Raw genomic sequence first — 15,316 nt, forward strand, 5'->3', positions numbered from 1 at the left:
ACCTGGCCAAAACCGCTGTCGAAGCCTTCTAGAAGGAATGGGTTTGGGTCCTGCAATCCGAGGAAATCTCTGTTTTCCTTCATATTGAATTTTCTGTTGTTTATGCAAGGGGGGAACGATTCAAATTTTAAGGAAAAAAGACAACTCGTTTCATACCCACACTACACAGTTATTTCGTGGCGGGGCTCCCTCGGATCACTTCCCTCTGTGGAGACCATCTCGCTGTCTCCGAGAAGCATCGCTGGAGACATGACGATAGCTCCTCATGGGACTTGTCCGCCCGCCGGGAGCCCAGTCGGTAGTTGAATGTCAGCTTCAGCAAAAAGGGGATTTATCCGGACACCTGCTCAAGAACCACCTTATCCCGCCATCGCTCCGTCAACATCCCGATCGCTGCGACCAGGGGGGAGCAGCTGTTGGCTGCAAGGGTCCTCTGGCACGTTGCGGTGAAGTTGCAGAGGTCGTGTCGGGCAGATGACCAGATCTTGAAACACGAAGTTTGGCGTGGTCTTGGCAAGATGCGACCGCCTTGGCGACCGCTTTCTAGAACTCGCCAAGAATTCGATCGCTTTTCCTATTTAGTCAGGTCATAAGTTCGAGCATAATTTGGATGCATCAGCAAATAACACTGGAAACACAATGTCGAAATAGAAATGAATGAGGGATGGGCATCCTCGATGTCAATTGAAAGTGCTTGATGTCCTCTTGAGCAGACAACAATCCTGGTATGGACGTGCACCTGCCCCAAATCATGCGACAGACCACCAGTCCCTGAGGTTGAGAGGCATAATGATTCCAGTGTTATCTCTTCCCCGCACTCCAGGATCATTACCACATGGCGAGGTGGTTGACTTTGAAACCCAGGGTTCTTTGGATGGGACTGTCAACTGGAAACTCGTCGCTTTGTTTTGTTTTGTCTGAATTCACGACTTGTATGTCTTCGAAGCCGCTGCGTACTTGTCATCGCGAATGCAAAACGCGAGAGTTTCGTGCTATCGAGCCTGCAGAACTGAATACGAGTTACTGTCGCCAGATCGTCTAAGCTGCTTGGCTCCAAACGCATGTATAATATGATGATACTAACTATTCTGTGGGGTGAAGGAGCGCATAACCTTAATGCAGAGGTTAAGGATTGGCACAAGTCGTTGGCCCTTTTGTCAAAGGCTTGATCAAGGCTCAAGGATGTTTAAGTCGATGATGGCGATGACTTGTTAAGACGATAACTCGACGCGATACCAGTGTTTGGATCATCTTGTTTCCCGCCGCGTGGTTATCATATCCTCGCAGGTGATGTCCACGGATCACGGTGGCCTGTCAACTCTGTGATTTCAATACAAACATGAGAAACAGCGTCTCAACAGGATCATGAAATCTCAGCGTTGTCATAGAGCCCTCATCAACTCGAGGCACCATATCTCAAATGAAGTAGGAGGCGGAGTTATTACACTTCGCATTCTCTCTGGCTAACCAGATCTCCCATCTCGCCCTGGAGTCAATGTTGCCCTCTCCAAAGTTACTTCTCAGAAAGCCAGCCGCCGAAACCCCCATTCGCCATGAACCCCAGGCTTGAAGCCTCATTGAAGAATGTACTGATCAAGCAGTATGACCACGATCACTCCGTTTGCGCTAGTTAACCCTCAACCTGAGATGTGGTTCCCTCACCCTATTATCGCGGTTCCCAGACAAGCCTCTAGAGAGTCGAGGCGGGACACCGCTTCTCAGCCATTGAACGCAAATATCAAGCTAGTTAAGTCTGCAGCAGTGAACCACAATGCCTCGAACACGGCCAACCAACTTCCACCAAGTGCCTTGAAAATTCTTATGATGCAAGACATGCCTCTGCCAACTTTATCCGCCCTTCTCCACGATCGCTCTCCCCAACGGCTCGCTTACTTGACGAGAAAAATCCAATAATGACTCGCATGATTGTTCGTGATGGTGAACGAGGCTTGGATCTGGTTGGTCGATCCCTCCACTCAGTCCAAGTTTCCTTGATCTGCAGAAACAGAAGAGCCATGCGACAAGCGGTTTCATTTCGCAGCAGCATCAGAGCTTCTTGTTGTGTACTAGTTTATTACCATACCAAAGTGGATGATATTCATAATTGCCCTGCTCTTATTTTGCGAGTCCAGCCTGGTCCTGATCGACTTCTTTCCGCTTGAAGAGCTCTGTTATGGGCATCCCAGACCTTCGCACGCGAGACGTTAAACGAATCAACTAAGCCCCAGGGTCTGGTGCATATATTACTGATCACCAGTTGCTTCCTGGGAATCGCAAATCGGACCGCGACTGATAGTGGTTTGCGGGGTAAGCGCAAAGGAAGCAATTGTTACAAGAAACCCGGAAGTTGGAACTCTGGTTGTCGATCGAAAATGAGTGTCCTCGACTTTGAAATGCTCGTTCATGGTGGGAATGAATTGTAGGGCTGTTGGAGGATCGTCGCGAGGACGGAGCCGGCTTCTCCACCAACGCCCGCTATCATTGCATCATCATCATCACCACAACTGATAAGAACACGAAACGTCATTTCCACGACGCCGGCCTACCTAGGTATTGATGCTTCTATCGTGGAAGACGTGCGTGCCCTGTCCACCACATTTCCCCCATCTAATCAGTCTTCATTCCTCGGAAGTCCCTGGCTTCACATGGCAGGCAATCTGGGATTTCGCCAACAACTTCTGAGCCCTTGCACCACTGTATCGCTTTTGCAAAAGCGGGCGAGAAACTCTGAGCTCCGCACAAGCTCCCCATAGCTACATGGGTTGTCGCAGCTCCGCCGCTCCTCCTCAGAGCTTCCAGCCATCATCAGGCCAGGAGCTCAAACAAGAGTCAAATGTCGGAATGTCACTTTTCCGAGACCACGGCTCAGACATCCCAGTTTGACCTGCCAAGGCTCACTCAACCCCTTTCTCCAGTTGTGCCTGGTTGTTGGGCATTCAGCTCTCCACGTTCCCATCAGCAGGAGAACCTGCGCATGGATGTTGCTCGATGGGCGGGTGATAATTTGGCTGTGGGCTAGGATGGGATATTGGGATGACCTCTCTTGTCACTTCCCGTCGATTACCTACGAATCAGCACCCAGGGACTCCGGATGCCGACGCGGGAACTCTGCAACCGCTTGGCCAATAAATAGTTAATTCGAGTGGAAAAAAAAGGGAAGGATTGCCTCGCCCCCCTTTCTCAACGGCATTCAAAAACGAATCATTCGGCAAAGCGCTTATTGCTGAACCAATTGGTTCATGGGGTGTGCGTTTCTGCCTTTTTAAGGTTTTTCTAATCACCTTTCAGCTTTTACTATAGGGCGGGATTTTTGTGATAATGGTCATTCCGTTTGATCTGATTCGTATCTGCAAGCTGATAGCGCAGGATATTCGAGGCTCTTGTGTGGTTTGGACCAGTGAGAGCAAAGGAGCGAAGAGAACAACATCTCGACAACACCATAATCAACACTTCCCGACTTTCTGACCGAAGAACGGGCAGCCAACGGCATTACCTATCCCTGAACGACGCGCGGTTCACTTGAAACCTGAAGTCCTGATCCAACTCAAGGTCTTGGATAAACAGCAGCTGGGGGAAATAATCGGACCAGGCCATTCGTTAAGCCCTTTCTCCGGTCCGTACGCATCGCCCCCTGAGGGTTGAAAAGGTTTTTGTTAGTGATGTTGTTTGGTTTGGCATTGAAATTATTTCCATCTCGACTAGCCCTCACACGCTCTTTCACCACCCTCAAGGATCATATAAATAAAGACCAGAAATTATCAGTGCTCTCTCCCGCCCTTCCACCTCGACGCCACGTGGGGGTGGGTTCTCAGCCAGGGTGGGATGGGCAAATGCTGTGATGCCTGGCTGCGCAACCTGTTACGAGCATGTCCCCTTTTTGGATGTTGAAGAAAGACGAGGACAACAAACTGTGTCATCCAATAAAAAAAATGGAAAAGTCCAATGGGATGAAAAAAGGCCGGATATGTGATACTTCTGCGCAGGAGATCCCCTGCGGTGGCTAGCTCTTTACACCCGTCTCTGGCCCCCCTCCGCCCCTACGTAGAGGCCTACGCCCGTCCTTTCGAGAAGCGACGGAGAATACCCCAAAAGACCTTAGAAGAAGCAGATGAGGAAGATGAAGAGGGTGAAAAAGCGAAAGATCGTCCATATACCCGCCCTATCATAGCAAACAAGGTTTAGACGGCTATGCGAGACGGGGAGATCACGCGTCGTCCACAGAAAAATCAAAATGGATTTTCAACTTGTTCAAAACGAAGAATTCATTTTTTTTTGCCTTTTATGATTGGGGATTATCTGTGATATTGGGGAGGAGGATCAACAAAGCAACCCAGCCCCAACCACCGGCATGTATAACTAGATTATGAACTAAATAGCTATGCCCTGAGACGTCTAGCATTAAAATCAATTCTCTCTATTATTATTTCCCTTTCTAAATAGCCGTTGAAACACCGATCGGGGGCCGTAACGAAGATCATTAAAAAAAAAAGGGAGTGGGACTTGCCCCCAAAAATAGGAGCTGAATACGAAAAGGAAGATTGGGAGTTTTTCTGATTTTTTCTTCAACGTATTTATCTTTTTTGACTTGAGCCGATGCAGCAAGCAGTGCGGCAACTAGACTATGTATAAACTAAATAACAACTTTTTTCCCCCCGTCATTATTATGTACAGGAGAAAACACGCCTTCCTTTTGATACAGTTCAAAACATCGAAAAAGGGTTGTATCGGTCGAACCAATCCAACAATTCTTTTTTTTTTTTTGACATTGCGAATTGAGACCAGACAGAGAGAAAAGGAAAAAGGTAAAAAGCAAACGACAAGGGACCAAAATAAAAAAACACCCTTGCTGGCTTGCATATTTTTCGTCAAACCAAGCGGAATTGGGAACGCTCCTCATCGCGGAAAAGATTCCTCGACGTTCCTCAGCTTTTCCCATCAGGGATTGTTTGCCAATATTGAATAGAACGATGGGAAGCGAGAGAAAGAGAGAGAGAGAGAGGGAGAGATTAAAAAAGGTAAAATAAAAATAATCAATAATAATTAGCTTAGGCGTCATAGAAGAAAAGACAATAAGAATTAGATGTTGAAATAATTTCAAAATAGGCGCGTGCCTTGATTGAAGAGAAAAACCATTCTGTACACAAGAATAATAGTTAATTCCCACCATCCACGCCCCATATCCCCCATTTCCATATGTAAAAGTCTTCCCATGAATTCCCCGCTGGCCGTTTGACTGAGAAAACACCAAATAAAACACCATAAGATGGGCGGGGGGGACGATCCCCTCTCTTTTGTGGAAGATATATCTACATACATAGAATAAGTAAGAGAAAATATAGAAAAAAAAGCTTGTACACAAAGAAGAAAATGACCAAGCTCGCAAAAGCCGGCTAATCTGAAGGGTTCGCTCAAATTTGTTGATTCTTAGTTTAGTTTTGATGCGGTGAACTCCCTCTTTGTGGAAAGAAAATGTCACATGAACAACAGAAATTTCTCGCTCCCAACCCATGCAAAGAAAGGGAAACCAGGTCGTAAAAAAGGTGGGAACAAAGAACTTGTAACTTTGAAGAAACACCGCGGGTCGTTGGGCGGGATTAAATATTTTGACCCAATGGATTGGAGAGCAGATTAAGGGTATCGAGGAAGGTAAGTCGTAGAAAATATATGGGCGAGAAGGTAGCTGTACACGGTGGATGATCGCTAGCGAAGCGAAGCCGAGGTGGGGGTATCACGATGAAGGGGAGATAAAAAACAAAAGAGCCGCGAACGCCTAGAAAGACGAGGATGGGTCTACCAGCCCTTGACATGGTACTCCCATGGCCCGTAGTCGAAATAATGATTCCATGAGCTGTTTTTCGATGTTTCCTTATCTTTCACCTGCTGAACAGCCGGGTGAACAAGAGGCTGTCGCTGCGGTGGCGGCAGCTGCTCCTCGCTCACGGGTTTCGGGCCAGGGTATTCTTGCAGATTAGCCATGTCGTGGGCGGTGTGTCGTCGCTTAAACGCAGTCGCGGCTGGAGCCGTCTTTTGCTGTCGTTCCCAGAGTAAATGTCGCCTCAATGACTCCGTCAGTTCAGTGGCAAGCATATTTCGCCGGGTGGTGCGAGGCGAATGGGCCATCGATTGGCCCGGCACTGATTTGACGATAATAGGCCTCGAGCGGGGAACTTCAGGTCCTCTCATGGTGAGATTATTCTCTTCATCTTCATCCGAGGATTGGCGATTGGGTGAGGTCAATCGAGAGCGTTGCAGAGCTGGGGTGGAGCGTGAGTTGTGATTTCGACCCTTTCCGGAGACCATGGTGTGCTGTGGTTGATGCATCATCATCGTCAGCAATGAAGGCCGGGAAACCAGATTTGGTCTCGAATCAACTCGTTGGAAGAGCTCTCGTTCATCGAGGCTAGATCGACCACTCTCCGTAACAGAGTCTTCCCAATCGGAATCGTCGTCAATTGCGCTTTCAGGCATGTCTTCGTCGTCGGTTTCAATTGCCCCTTCATCGTCAGTGCTCTCTCTGATGGATTTGAAATCGGTAGTAGGAAGGGTGCTTTTCAGAGCGGGTGGTTTCGCCTGTGAGAGTGAAACTTGATGTAGCCCGTCGGTTAATGAGCTTCGTTGCGGTTTGATCGCCATGCGATCCTCGAATGAACTCTCATCATCGCCTGAGGAGCCGCCCAGGGTGAACATGCTCTTCTTCTTCAGCGGAGACGCTTTAAGCGAGGTCATGGGCTTGGAGGAAACAAGCCCGGTGTTGAGTTGGGTCCTGGAACGATACGAGGAAGAGATCTGGGATGGAGAAAATCCTCGAACGATGCTGGAGGACTTGATCATTCCGGCCGAAGAAACACTCGTGTCCGAAGCGGGAGTCTGGCTGTCTTCGCTATCGTTCGCTTCAAGCGCAGCTGTCGAGCAGGAATCCGTAGAGTTGTGCGGTTTGACCGATTCCCAGGAATTTCGGGCTTTAGGGGTAGGAGTAGGTGACGCGGCTCGAGGGGTGATGTCCAAGGATTGCTGTTGGGATGCCTGCTCTGGTGGCGATGTTGTGGGTAGAGGAGTAATGGGTTCTAGACTCTTCTTCTCTTTGATCTTGTATACCATCTTCTCCAAACCTATCGATGTAATGTGTCTCTCTCTTCCTCGGCTCATACTCAGCATCGGATCTTCCCCGACGATCCTGGGTTTAAAATCCATGTCGCTCGGTGGCGACTTGATATGGCTTTCGATCCGTTCAGCTTCAGAGGCGGCGGAATCGACGCTTGTCGATAACTCGGGGATGTCTTTGGATTCACGGCGCAGGCGATCTATTCTGCGCTGGTGGAACTTGATCTGTGGAGTGGAGCAAAACGTCTCTAGATTCCATAATCTCCAGCTGAGATTCTCTAAGCGTCTTCCGTCTTCCATGTAATCTGCACAGCGAGAGAACACTGCAGACACAATTAGCGTTCTTCGCCCATCTTTCGAGAGGGTGCGACTTCTTGTCCCAGCTGCTCGCGTATAGATCGGATGATACTCACCCATCCACATCCCATGGAGACTCTCTGCACTCCTAGTGTCCACCTCGTGTATCTTCGCCGGGTCCACCGTCAGGACGGGCGTATTTAATCTCGATGGCATTGTGAGATACTTGTCTTCGTCAGGCACGCGAATATCGTCCGTGTTGTCACTCGACGCACTGGCAGTCCTCCCACTCCTTCCAGCAGCAGTCTCTTTGTTTCAATACCGCCCCGTTCGCTCGTCCCAAAGCACCCAAGGCCAATGTCTTCTCGTCACCACTCTTGCTCGTGTGTCCGTCCTGGACCGAACTCCCCTCCAGTGTAGGCTCTGGCGTTGCGAGATGGAGTACTCTGTGCGCCGTCCGGACTGCACAGAATCGACGCCCAAGGCTTTCTTTCAAACCGAAGAGAGGTGGATAAGATACAATGATGCTGTGTTCGGCTCTGTTGTAGGAACTAGCGTGCTTCGAGGAATTGGGCGATTCAAAGGAAGGAAGGCAAAGATCAAGAGTCTTTCGGGGTTGGTAATAGGGTGTGATTAGGGTAGATGTAGTAGGTCATAGAGAAGGGGAGAGAGAGAGAGAGATCGGAAAGGTGGAACAAGGGAAGAAAGTTGGGAGACAGCGTGGTTTTGTTCCGCAGAGCCGGGAGGGTCCTTTTTTTTCTATGTCTGGTAGTTTTATTATTCCTGCGGTAAAATAGCGTGCTGGGGGGGGGGAGGAGCCGTGGAGAGACCGAGAACAGGCGTACCGATGGGGTCAAGGAAACGCAGGGCTTGAGTTTAAAAAGTACCTAGCCCTGAGGTGGTCGGGGCCCTGGATCATATGGGGAAGTACACATGTAACTGCTGGGAAGTGCCACTAAGAGGCGGGGATTGTAACGAAAGGAACTGTGGATGGTTTCATTACCGCTGGTATTGTAATGTGGTATTTGTGTTGGTCTGGTAATACCGAACTTTCAAAGGGCGCTCGCTGACTGATCCGTCTGAGATCAAAGGTGACAGCTCCCGCCACAGGCTGCCCGGCCCTTGACGCATGACTGCCACGGACGCGCAGCAATGGTGGAAATCGCTGGTATTCAAACATGGGGGCATGATCACGTTACCAGCAGAAAAAGATGGCGGGTCTGTGTTGGGCAAATCCCACACCGGCTGCGTCGCTCACCGCAATTCGTCGGGCTCCCCCTATTGTCATTGGGCCAGCTGGACTGGTAATTCCTGACCATAATTTACACCGCTGGGCGACAGGCGGTAACGTTCAAACTCGTAACTGTGACGGGGGCCCTCGCATGGGTACCTCTCCATCTGTACCGAGCCTGGCCCTGACGCTGCAAACGATTGACAACCTTAAAGCCCTCTATGATGCTGATGGCTGATGGCTGATGATGAGGGCTGTGGGGCTTGCCTGTGCCAATCAGCCATTGTCGACTTCCGGCTTCATCCAGAGTCGTAATGGGGCAGCGTCTGGAACTGTTTGCACGCCTCTCCTTCTCCTGCTAATCTACTATATTATTATTAACTATGCCCAACTGGAAATTGATCAACTGAGAAAGACTCCCAGGACAAAGGATCAGGTCACGTCCACGATGAGTTTCGAGATTATTGATAGTAATCACCGCCTGTCGCCTGCATCCCGCAGTTTCAGCACCCTGAAAATGGAAAGTCCTCAATTCAAGAAAAAGAAAAACAATTCTTGTTCCTTGAAGGGTCAAGCCCCCAAGTCGTTTTCCTCCTTCACCGGCCCCGGGAAAGTGAGCCGGAAGGTGGCTGTTCCTGTGGTTCAGATCTGCCCTACGATTTTCCTGTCAGGGAGGGCGGTCACTTGATTCATCCGTGACAGCTCATCAGTCACAGACCACCTATCAACCAACCGCCTCCCTGCGCACTCTCCCTCTCGCCGGCTTCATTTGGCCACAGTGCGCTGCTCAATGGCTTGTTTATTTATTTTTATTTTTTTTTTTCCCTTGTGCCTTGGCCCAGCATGTCGATGAAGCGCTTGGAGCCTCAGATCACAAATGGTTCGTTGCATGAGAGATCCGATTTGATTTCCTTGACAGCACGGGAGGGGGGAGTGTCATGCCTCCCTTTCGTTTCAGCAGCTTGACAGGGAGCACAGTCTGTCAGATTGTTGATGGGTACTCGTCTCGCAATCCCCACCGTCAGTTTCGGCTACGATGCTTCGTTATTCTCTCCCAAAGCATCTTTTTCCGAAATCGTCCTGTCATCGATGGAGAATTGTTTGTGGACGTGACTTCGTGACCAGCGAATAACCCCTCATCTCCCCAGGTACCCGTCTGCCCCCGTGACCCTGACGGTTCCTTTTGCGCGGCAAAACACACAAGCCTAATGATTAATCCGAGCCTGGTGTGGCGACCGGATAGATTCGCAAATAGATCTTTAGAATTCAGCGTGAATGGAATCCCATTCTGCTACCTTGACATTTTTGAGCAGTGGTTCGGATCAATGCGACTGTGGAGGGAGAGCAACCATGGACGGGCTGAAGAATTTCGCAGTCAGTACGTCACAAACTCCAAGACTCAACTCTCCCGCAACATCGACGACAAAGCTACAAGGCATTGAATTTCACATCGCCAAACCAAGGAAGAGTACGGAATCAAGCTCATCAACTATTCGAGCACCCTCCTTCGTTTCCTCATCCCATCGCCCCGAGGTTTCAGTAGTTAATTCTAAACTCAACCTCCTCTTTTCTTAGTAGTTTCTTAACCTTTGCCCATCCCGAAAAGTTCTCGTTCCCGAGCTTCCTGACCTCCCCGATATTGGGCTTGTCACGACGAGAAAGGGAAAAGGAAAAAGCTTCATGGAGGGGACCCAGGCTGTGGAGCCACGCGCTAGATATAGTCCCGTTCCGGATTCCACTGTGTTGGGTTAGGCGGATCAATTTCACGGGATCCATTATTTGTGTAAAATATACTGAAGGAACAAATATAAGCCGTTCAAATCCATCTCCATCCTGTGTTAGCAGAGGGCTGAGTAAGGAAACCCATGCAGTTGTTGGTTGCTGGATGATGGTGACGCGGGAAACGGAAAAGAAAAATGGAACTTTTTTTCGTAACTTTTAGCCGAGGAAGAGAGGTTGGAAGGGCGGGATTGGGAACAATGATCCGTTCTCCGGAAGTACTGCGAGCAACCTTCGTTTCCTCCCATATAGCCGAGAGAGGTCAGAAGCAAAAAGGCACGACGTGATGAAGCATCGGGGAAATGATTTGGAGGCGCCTTGCGAGGCCGGAATCCGGGGAAAAGAAAACACCCCTCCCACTAAATTCGCAGGCGTGCGCCATTCATCGAATGGAGACCTGCGGAAGACACTCGTGCGCGCGCGCTTACGATGAGGTGTCGACAAGGCGGTTTTTTTTTCCCTGTGACCGCATGGTTTCTATCCTCTCGACGCTAACTAGTTGTGGGCTCTCTGCCTTGCCATGAGCTGCACGATGAAGGATTGCTGTCCTGATTTTTAATACTCGAACGTGCTCGTCCTGGCGGCTGCTGTTTGATGGAGGCGGGCTGCAAGGATGGGAAGGGTCACAACTAACAAGCTAACTAGTTACGATTGGTAAGAATGTCGAAGAATGACCAGACCAGTTCTCAGTTGCTTCATCCCTGGCTTGCCTCGAGTGATTGAACTCGCCCGTCGGCTTCTCTCCCACATCCAGATTGCCGACGACATGGACCATAGTTCCGTGTGATTGATTACTGAGCATCGCAACATCAGCGCACCTCCGTATCTCTCTGTACAACGCATCCAGATTCTCAATACCCGACAGGACCGGGATGAGGAAGCTGAAGGATTCACATCCCATCATTCTACAAAGCTACAAGTATACTTCGCATCTGAACGGCAAACAGGTCATCTTCCTCATCACTTGAGTAATAATGCAACCTGTCCTGTTTCTTAGATGTCACCTTTTCTTATAGCCTTCCCCGGGGCCCTGTCGCTGCTGACCGCTGCGTTGGCAAACTCAGCTTCCTATCGCCGTACTCCTGGGCAGAACGGGATCTACATGGTACGTTTAAACCGTTGCGTGACGTGCTTGGAAACGAAGGATCATGCTAGATCACTAAAGGACCCTGTTTCGATATGTTGTTATTGGTGATGCCATAGGATCACTCGCAATATGAAATTTGCATCATCAATAAGTCAAGGAGGTCTGTACATCTTTGCTCATCAATATATTCTCCATCTACGGCTGGATCACGAGTCACGGAGAAAACCGATACAAGGAAGAACCTGCAAGCAACGTTCCCTGTCTGGCTCTTCCCGGTTGATCTCTGGAAAAGTCCCGCGTACCAACCATCCATCAGCCCCCGGATTGATAGACAAAACAGTACCCACACCACCAGGTCCCAACAGAATGGCAGGTGGAAGGGGGGAAAAACCGTCCCATGCCTGCCATGTGGTTTTCCTCAAGACTTAGGATCTGGTTTCGACACCTCCTTCTGCGTTGTAGATCTTTCTTTGGATACTTAATTTACCTTGGATTTCACATCAGAAGCCGGGCGACGCAGAGGCATCATGTGTTGTAAAGATCTGTGTTACGCAAGAATATATTCCGTATACGGAAATTGAAAACAAGACAGGCGCATGGCAGGTCGTGTGGTGGCCGTAAAAATAGAATTGCCATTAACGTGGGCACCACTACTTGATGCTTCGAGCTTACCAAATACCCCGTATACTCGAGCATAAATCGCCGAGAGATAAACGGGATATCAATCATGGAGTGATGAGATATTTCCCCGTGGTTCCATGCCCCCTGCTGTCTGGATATCTTCCCTTTTCCCCGGTTTATGGTTCCTTCTTCCATCCTGCATAACGAATTTATTCATAGTAACAGCGCTGAGGCTGACTGCAGAGCCCCCACGTGATTGAATTGTCACCAACAACATGGTTGATAGTAAATGTGCTTGCCCTCAGGCGACCCGGGGGGCCAAATGGAATGCCAGGAATGGCCGTTGACCTCACCGCGACCGGGGCAGTCCCAGTGGGCAGAAGGATATCACAGGGAAAACAAGGACATCCCATGCGCCAGGCGGTGGGATCCACAAGTTTCGCGTTTTGAAGGAGTCACGAGGAGACTCTGTCGAACAACTCCCTCCTGTTGATATCCCTTCTTTCTTTCTTTCCTTTCTTTTTTCTGGTGTCGAGTAATCATTAATTGGGGTTTGTCTCCATTATTACGGTTGTTGTTGTTGCTGGTCTCGCGGTGAAAGGATGGCGTTTAGGCTGTGCGAGTGAAACGTGAGCGCGTATCCACAGGTTTGGAGTCGCTGACCCTGTAAATTATCGAGTCTCAGTTGATAGGATTCCGATAACAAAAACACGGATTCCCACCTGATAGAAGGCGAATTCCCATCCAGGGCGATACGCGTTTAAGCCGAGGAAAGGCGTTTATTTCTCCCGTAATCGCCGCAAAAGATCCCCTGATATCACATGAACGCCTGCCTTTTTGCCTCCGTCGTCGATCCTCTGCGGCGAAGCTCATTTGAGTTGACCTTTGTGGCAAACCGCGTGTGTTGCTGACTTTCCCCGGATTTCTGGCGGAGCCCCCCCAAGAAAGGTCCAAGATGGTACGACCTCAACTCTCCGCTTCGATCTCTACGATGTTTTGCCGAGGATCATAAACGGTGCCATTCCGCCGCTCAATTCCAGTGCCCCGTGCATCTTGACAAAGCCGCAACCGACGGATCTTGGATTGAAGGAAAGCCAATTCGAAACCACCTGACACTGACAGGCCTGTTTTCGGGGCAAGGATTCTGTCCTTCATTGACTGCCGCTCGCCACCTTGCGTTTCGAATGCGGTCAAACCCTCACCATCTACCCGGGACATTTCCAGATGTGACAAAGAGGAAGAAGGGGAAAAACCGTCTGAAATTCGTATTTCGAAATTCATGTTATTTTTCCATCTGTTTTACCAGAAACAGTATCGAATCCAGTCAAAAAAAAAAAAAACGGGTTTCGCTGCTTTGCTTTGTCCCTCGCGCTGGCCCGAGCCGCTGGTGCAGTGCAGTCGAGATTTGTGATCGAGAGCCATATTTCGATTTTCTTTGTTTGTCATGTCCGGTTCTGAGGGGACGATCTGGTCTTTTCCATGCGCCACAAACTGTGTGCCACTCTTTCTTCTAAGCCTTGTACGGAAATTAGAAACCGTTGGAAGCGGTTTCTTTTTTTGCTTGTCGCACAAAGACTTGGGGAAGAAGCGTGCGAAATCCATTTTTAACAAGATTGTTTCTAAGAATGGTTAACTATCCGCGCTGAATGTATGTCTATACATACATATCTACACAATTTCTCAAGCTAGTCCCAGAATGGGTTTATTTCCGGAGTACGAAAGAGACCTAAAGGGCTACACTTGGGAGATGCTCCCGGATTTGTTTGCTGCACGGGCTGAGCCGTGCCCTTTGCAGTCGACGTTATGTCACCTGTGAACGGATACCTACTGCCGCTTCCCCTTCCAGCCCTGAAAATAGGACCCGTTGTTTGGAACGACTCCTATTTTTACGGCGTACACTGGAGCTATTGACAGTCTCCGTTATTATTGCACTTACTGATTACGGGCAATGGTGGTCAAGACCTTGTTTGTTTCTGGTCCCTCGTCGAATCTTCAGTCTAGCCCGAGTCGATAAGGCAGATCTATTTCCAATCATCGGACATTTCTTTCATGTTTTACCAAAGTGCTTCAGGGTTGATGATTGATCACAATCGTTCGTTATATCACAAACCCGACAGTTCGGCCCCTCCAGTTACCCCGGGCCACCATCACACGCCTTTCACGCGCCCAGCCAATGACAACGAGCGTAAAAAGATATTACTGCGGAAGGGCTTGCACTTGGGGTGTTTCAATTCTTGTATCGAGTTCGTGGCGGCTCCTTGTTACTACGAATGCCTCGCATATCCCATCGGTCACGTGGTTCAGGAAAAAGGGGGTATGAGGGAGGATTGACTTCTTTCGTACGTTGCAAAGGCTGAAAAGGAACTGACAATGATTGTGCTCTTGTACTTCGTAACTCATTGATCTCCCCTGTCTTTCGAAGTATGGATGCTTCTTTTCGCTCAACATGATCCTCCCCCACCACAGAAAGAAGCTGTGGTGATTGCAATCTCGCCAGTGATGGCTGCTACTAGGCGTAGGCAACTAGGTTTTCTACTTGGTTAACTATCGTCGAAGAAGAGCTTTCCCGGAGGTTTGAGGTTGGTGTTTTTGGTCTTCACAATACTCAGTAGCCTCAACGCTCTGCCATTTATCGCAAACCGTGAAGCTGAAAAGATCGTGCTTTGCTAGCACCCCCTTCAGCCCATCGAAAGAGTCCAAGTTGGTATAGAGTACAAATTTCTCGGTTCCTGACTGTGCTGATTAGTCTAATACATAGTTAACAGGTAAATTCCTCCGAACCTTGAACCCAATGAACGAATTTTGGCTTGACTCTACGGCCGATTCGCCTTCCTTGCCCTAGAGCGATACCGAGAATCCCAGTGCTTTCATGACTTGCACAGGTTTGGAGATTGGATGGTTACAGTAGGATCATTCCGGATCATCAGTCCCTCTCGAAGAAGTTTCCAACCTGTTGGTCTTCGAGAATATTCGCATTTCCAACTGGGCTGGGCTGAGTAAAATCCCCCCCCGTTGAAGTCCAAATTGCATACGATGAACAGGGCGGCGAAACCCTTGAGCCCATGACGGTCAAATGTTGGCGGGAAGAGCAAGGACTGATTGTCCGGAACCGCATCCCTGCTTCAGGGTTCTGACCCGCCCCAACATGTTGGTCGGGAAACATTAGTAACCTGCGAAGTACTGACTAACAAATTAGGTTC

At 49.3% G+C, this 15,316-nt stretch overlaps 2 protein-coding genes across 2 annotated transcripts; both read right to left on the reverse strand.

Moving 5' to 3' along the window:
* Positions 1–5,790: 5,790 nt before the first annotated feature.
* On the reverse strand, positions 5,791–7,614 carry UREG_01212 (uncharacterized protein; the record flags this gene model as incomplete). Its single annotated transcript, XM_002541650.1, has 2 exons — positions 5,791–7,424; positions 7,515–7,614. 2 exons carry the CDS (start codon positions 7,612–7,614, stop codon positions 5,791–5,793), a joined length of 1,734 nt encoding a protein of 577 aa, XP_002541696.1.
* Positions 7,615–13,082: 5,468 nt separating this feature from the next.
* Positions 13,083–13,718, reverse strand: UREG_01213 (uncharacterized protein; the record flags this gene model as incomplete). Its single annotated transcript, XM_002541651.1, has 2 exons — positions 13,083–13,410; positions 13,687–13,718. 2 exons carry the CDS (start codon positions 13,716–13,718, stop codon positions 13,083–13,085), a joined length of 360 nt encoding a protein of 119 aa, XP_002541697.1.
* Positions 13,719–15,316: the final 1,598 nt, after the last annotated feature.

This window comes from Uncinocarpus reesii, genomic scaffold, assembly GCF_000003515.1.
Source record: "Uncinocarpus reesii 1704 scaffold_1 genomic scaffold, whole genome shotgun sequence".
NCBI lineage: Eukaryota > Fungi > Ascomycota > Eurotiomycetes > Onygenales > Onygenaceae > Uncinocarpus > Uncinocarpus reesii.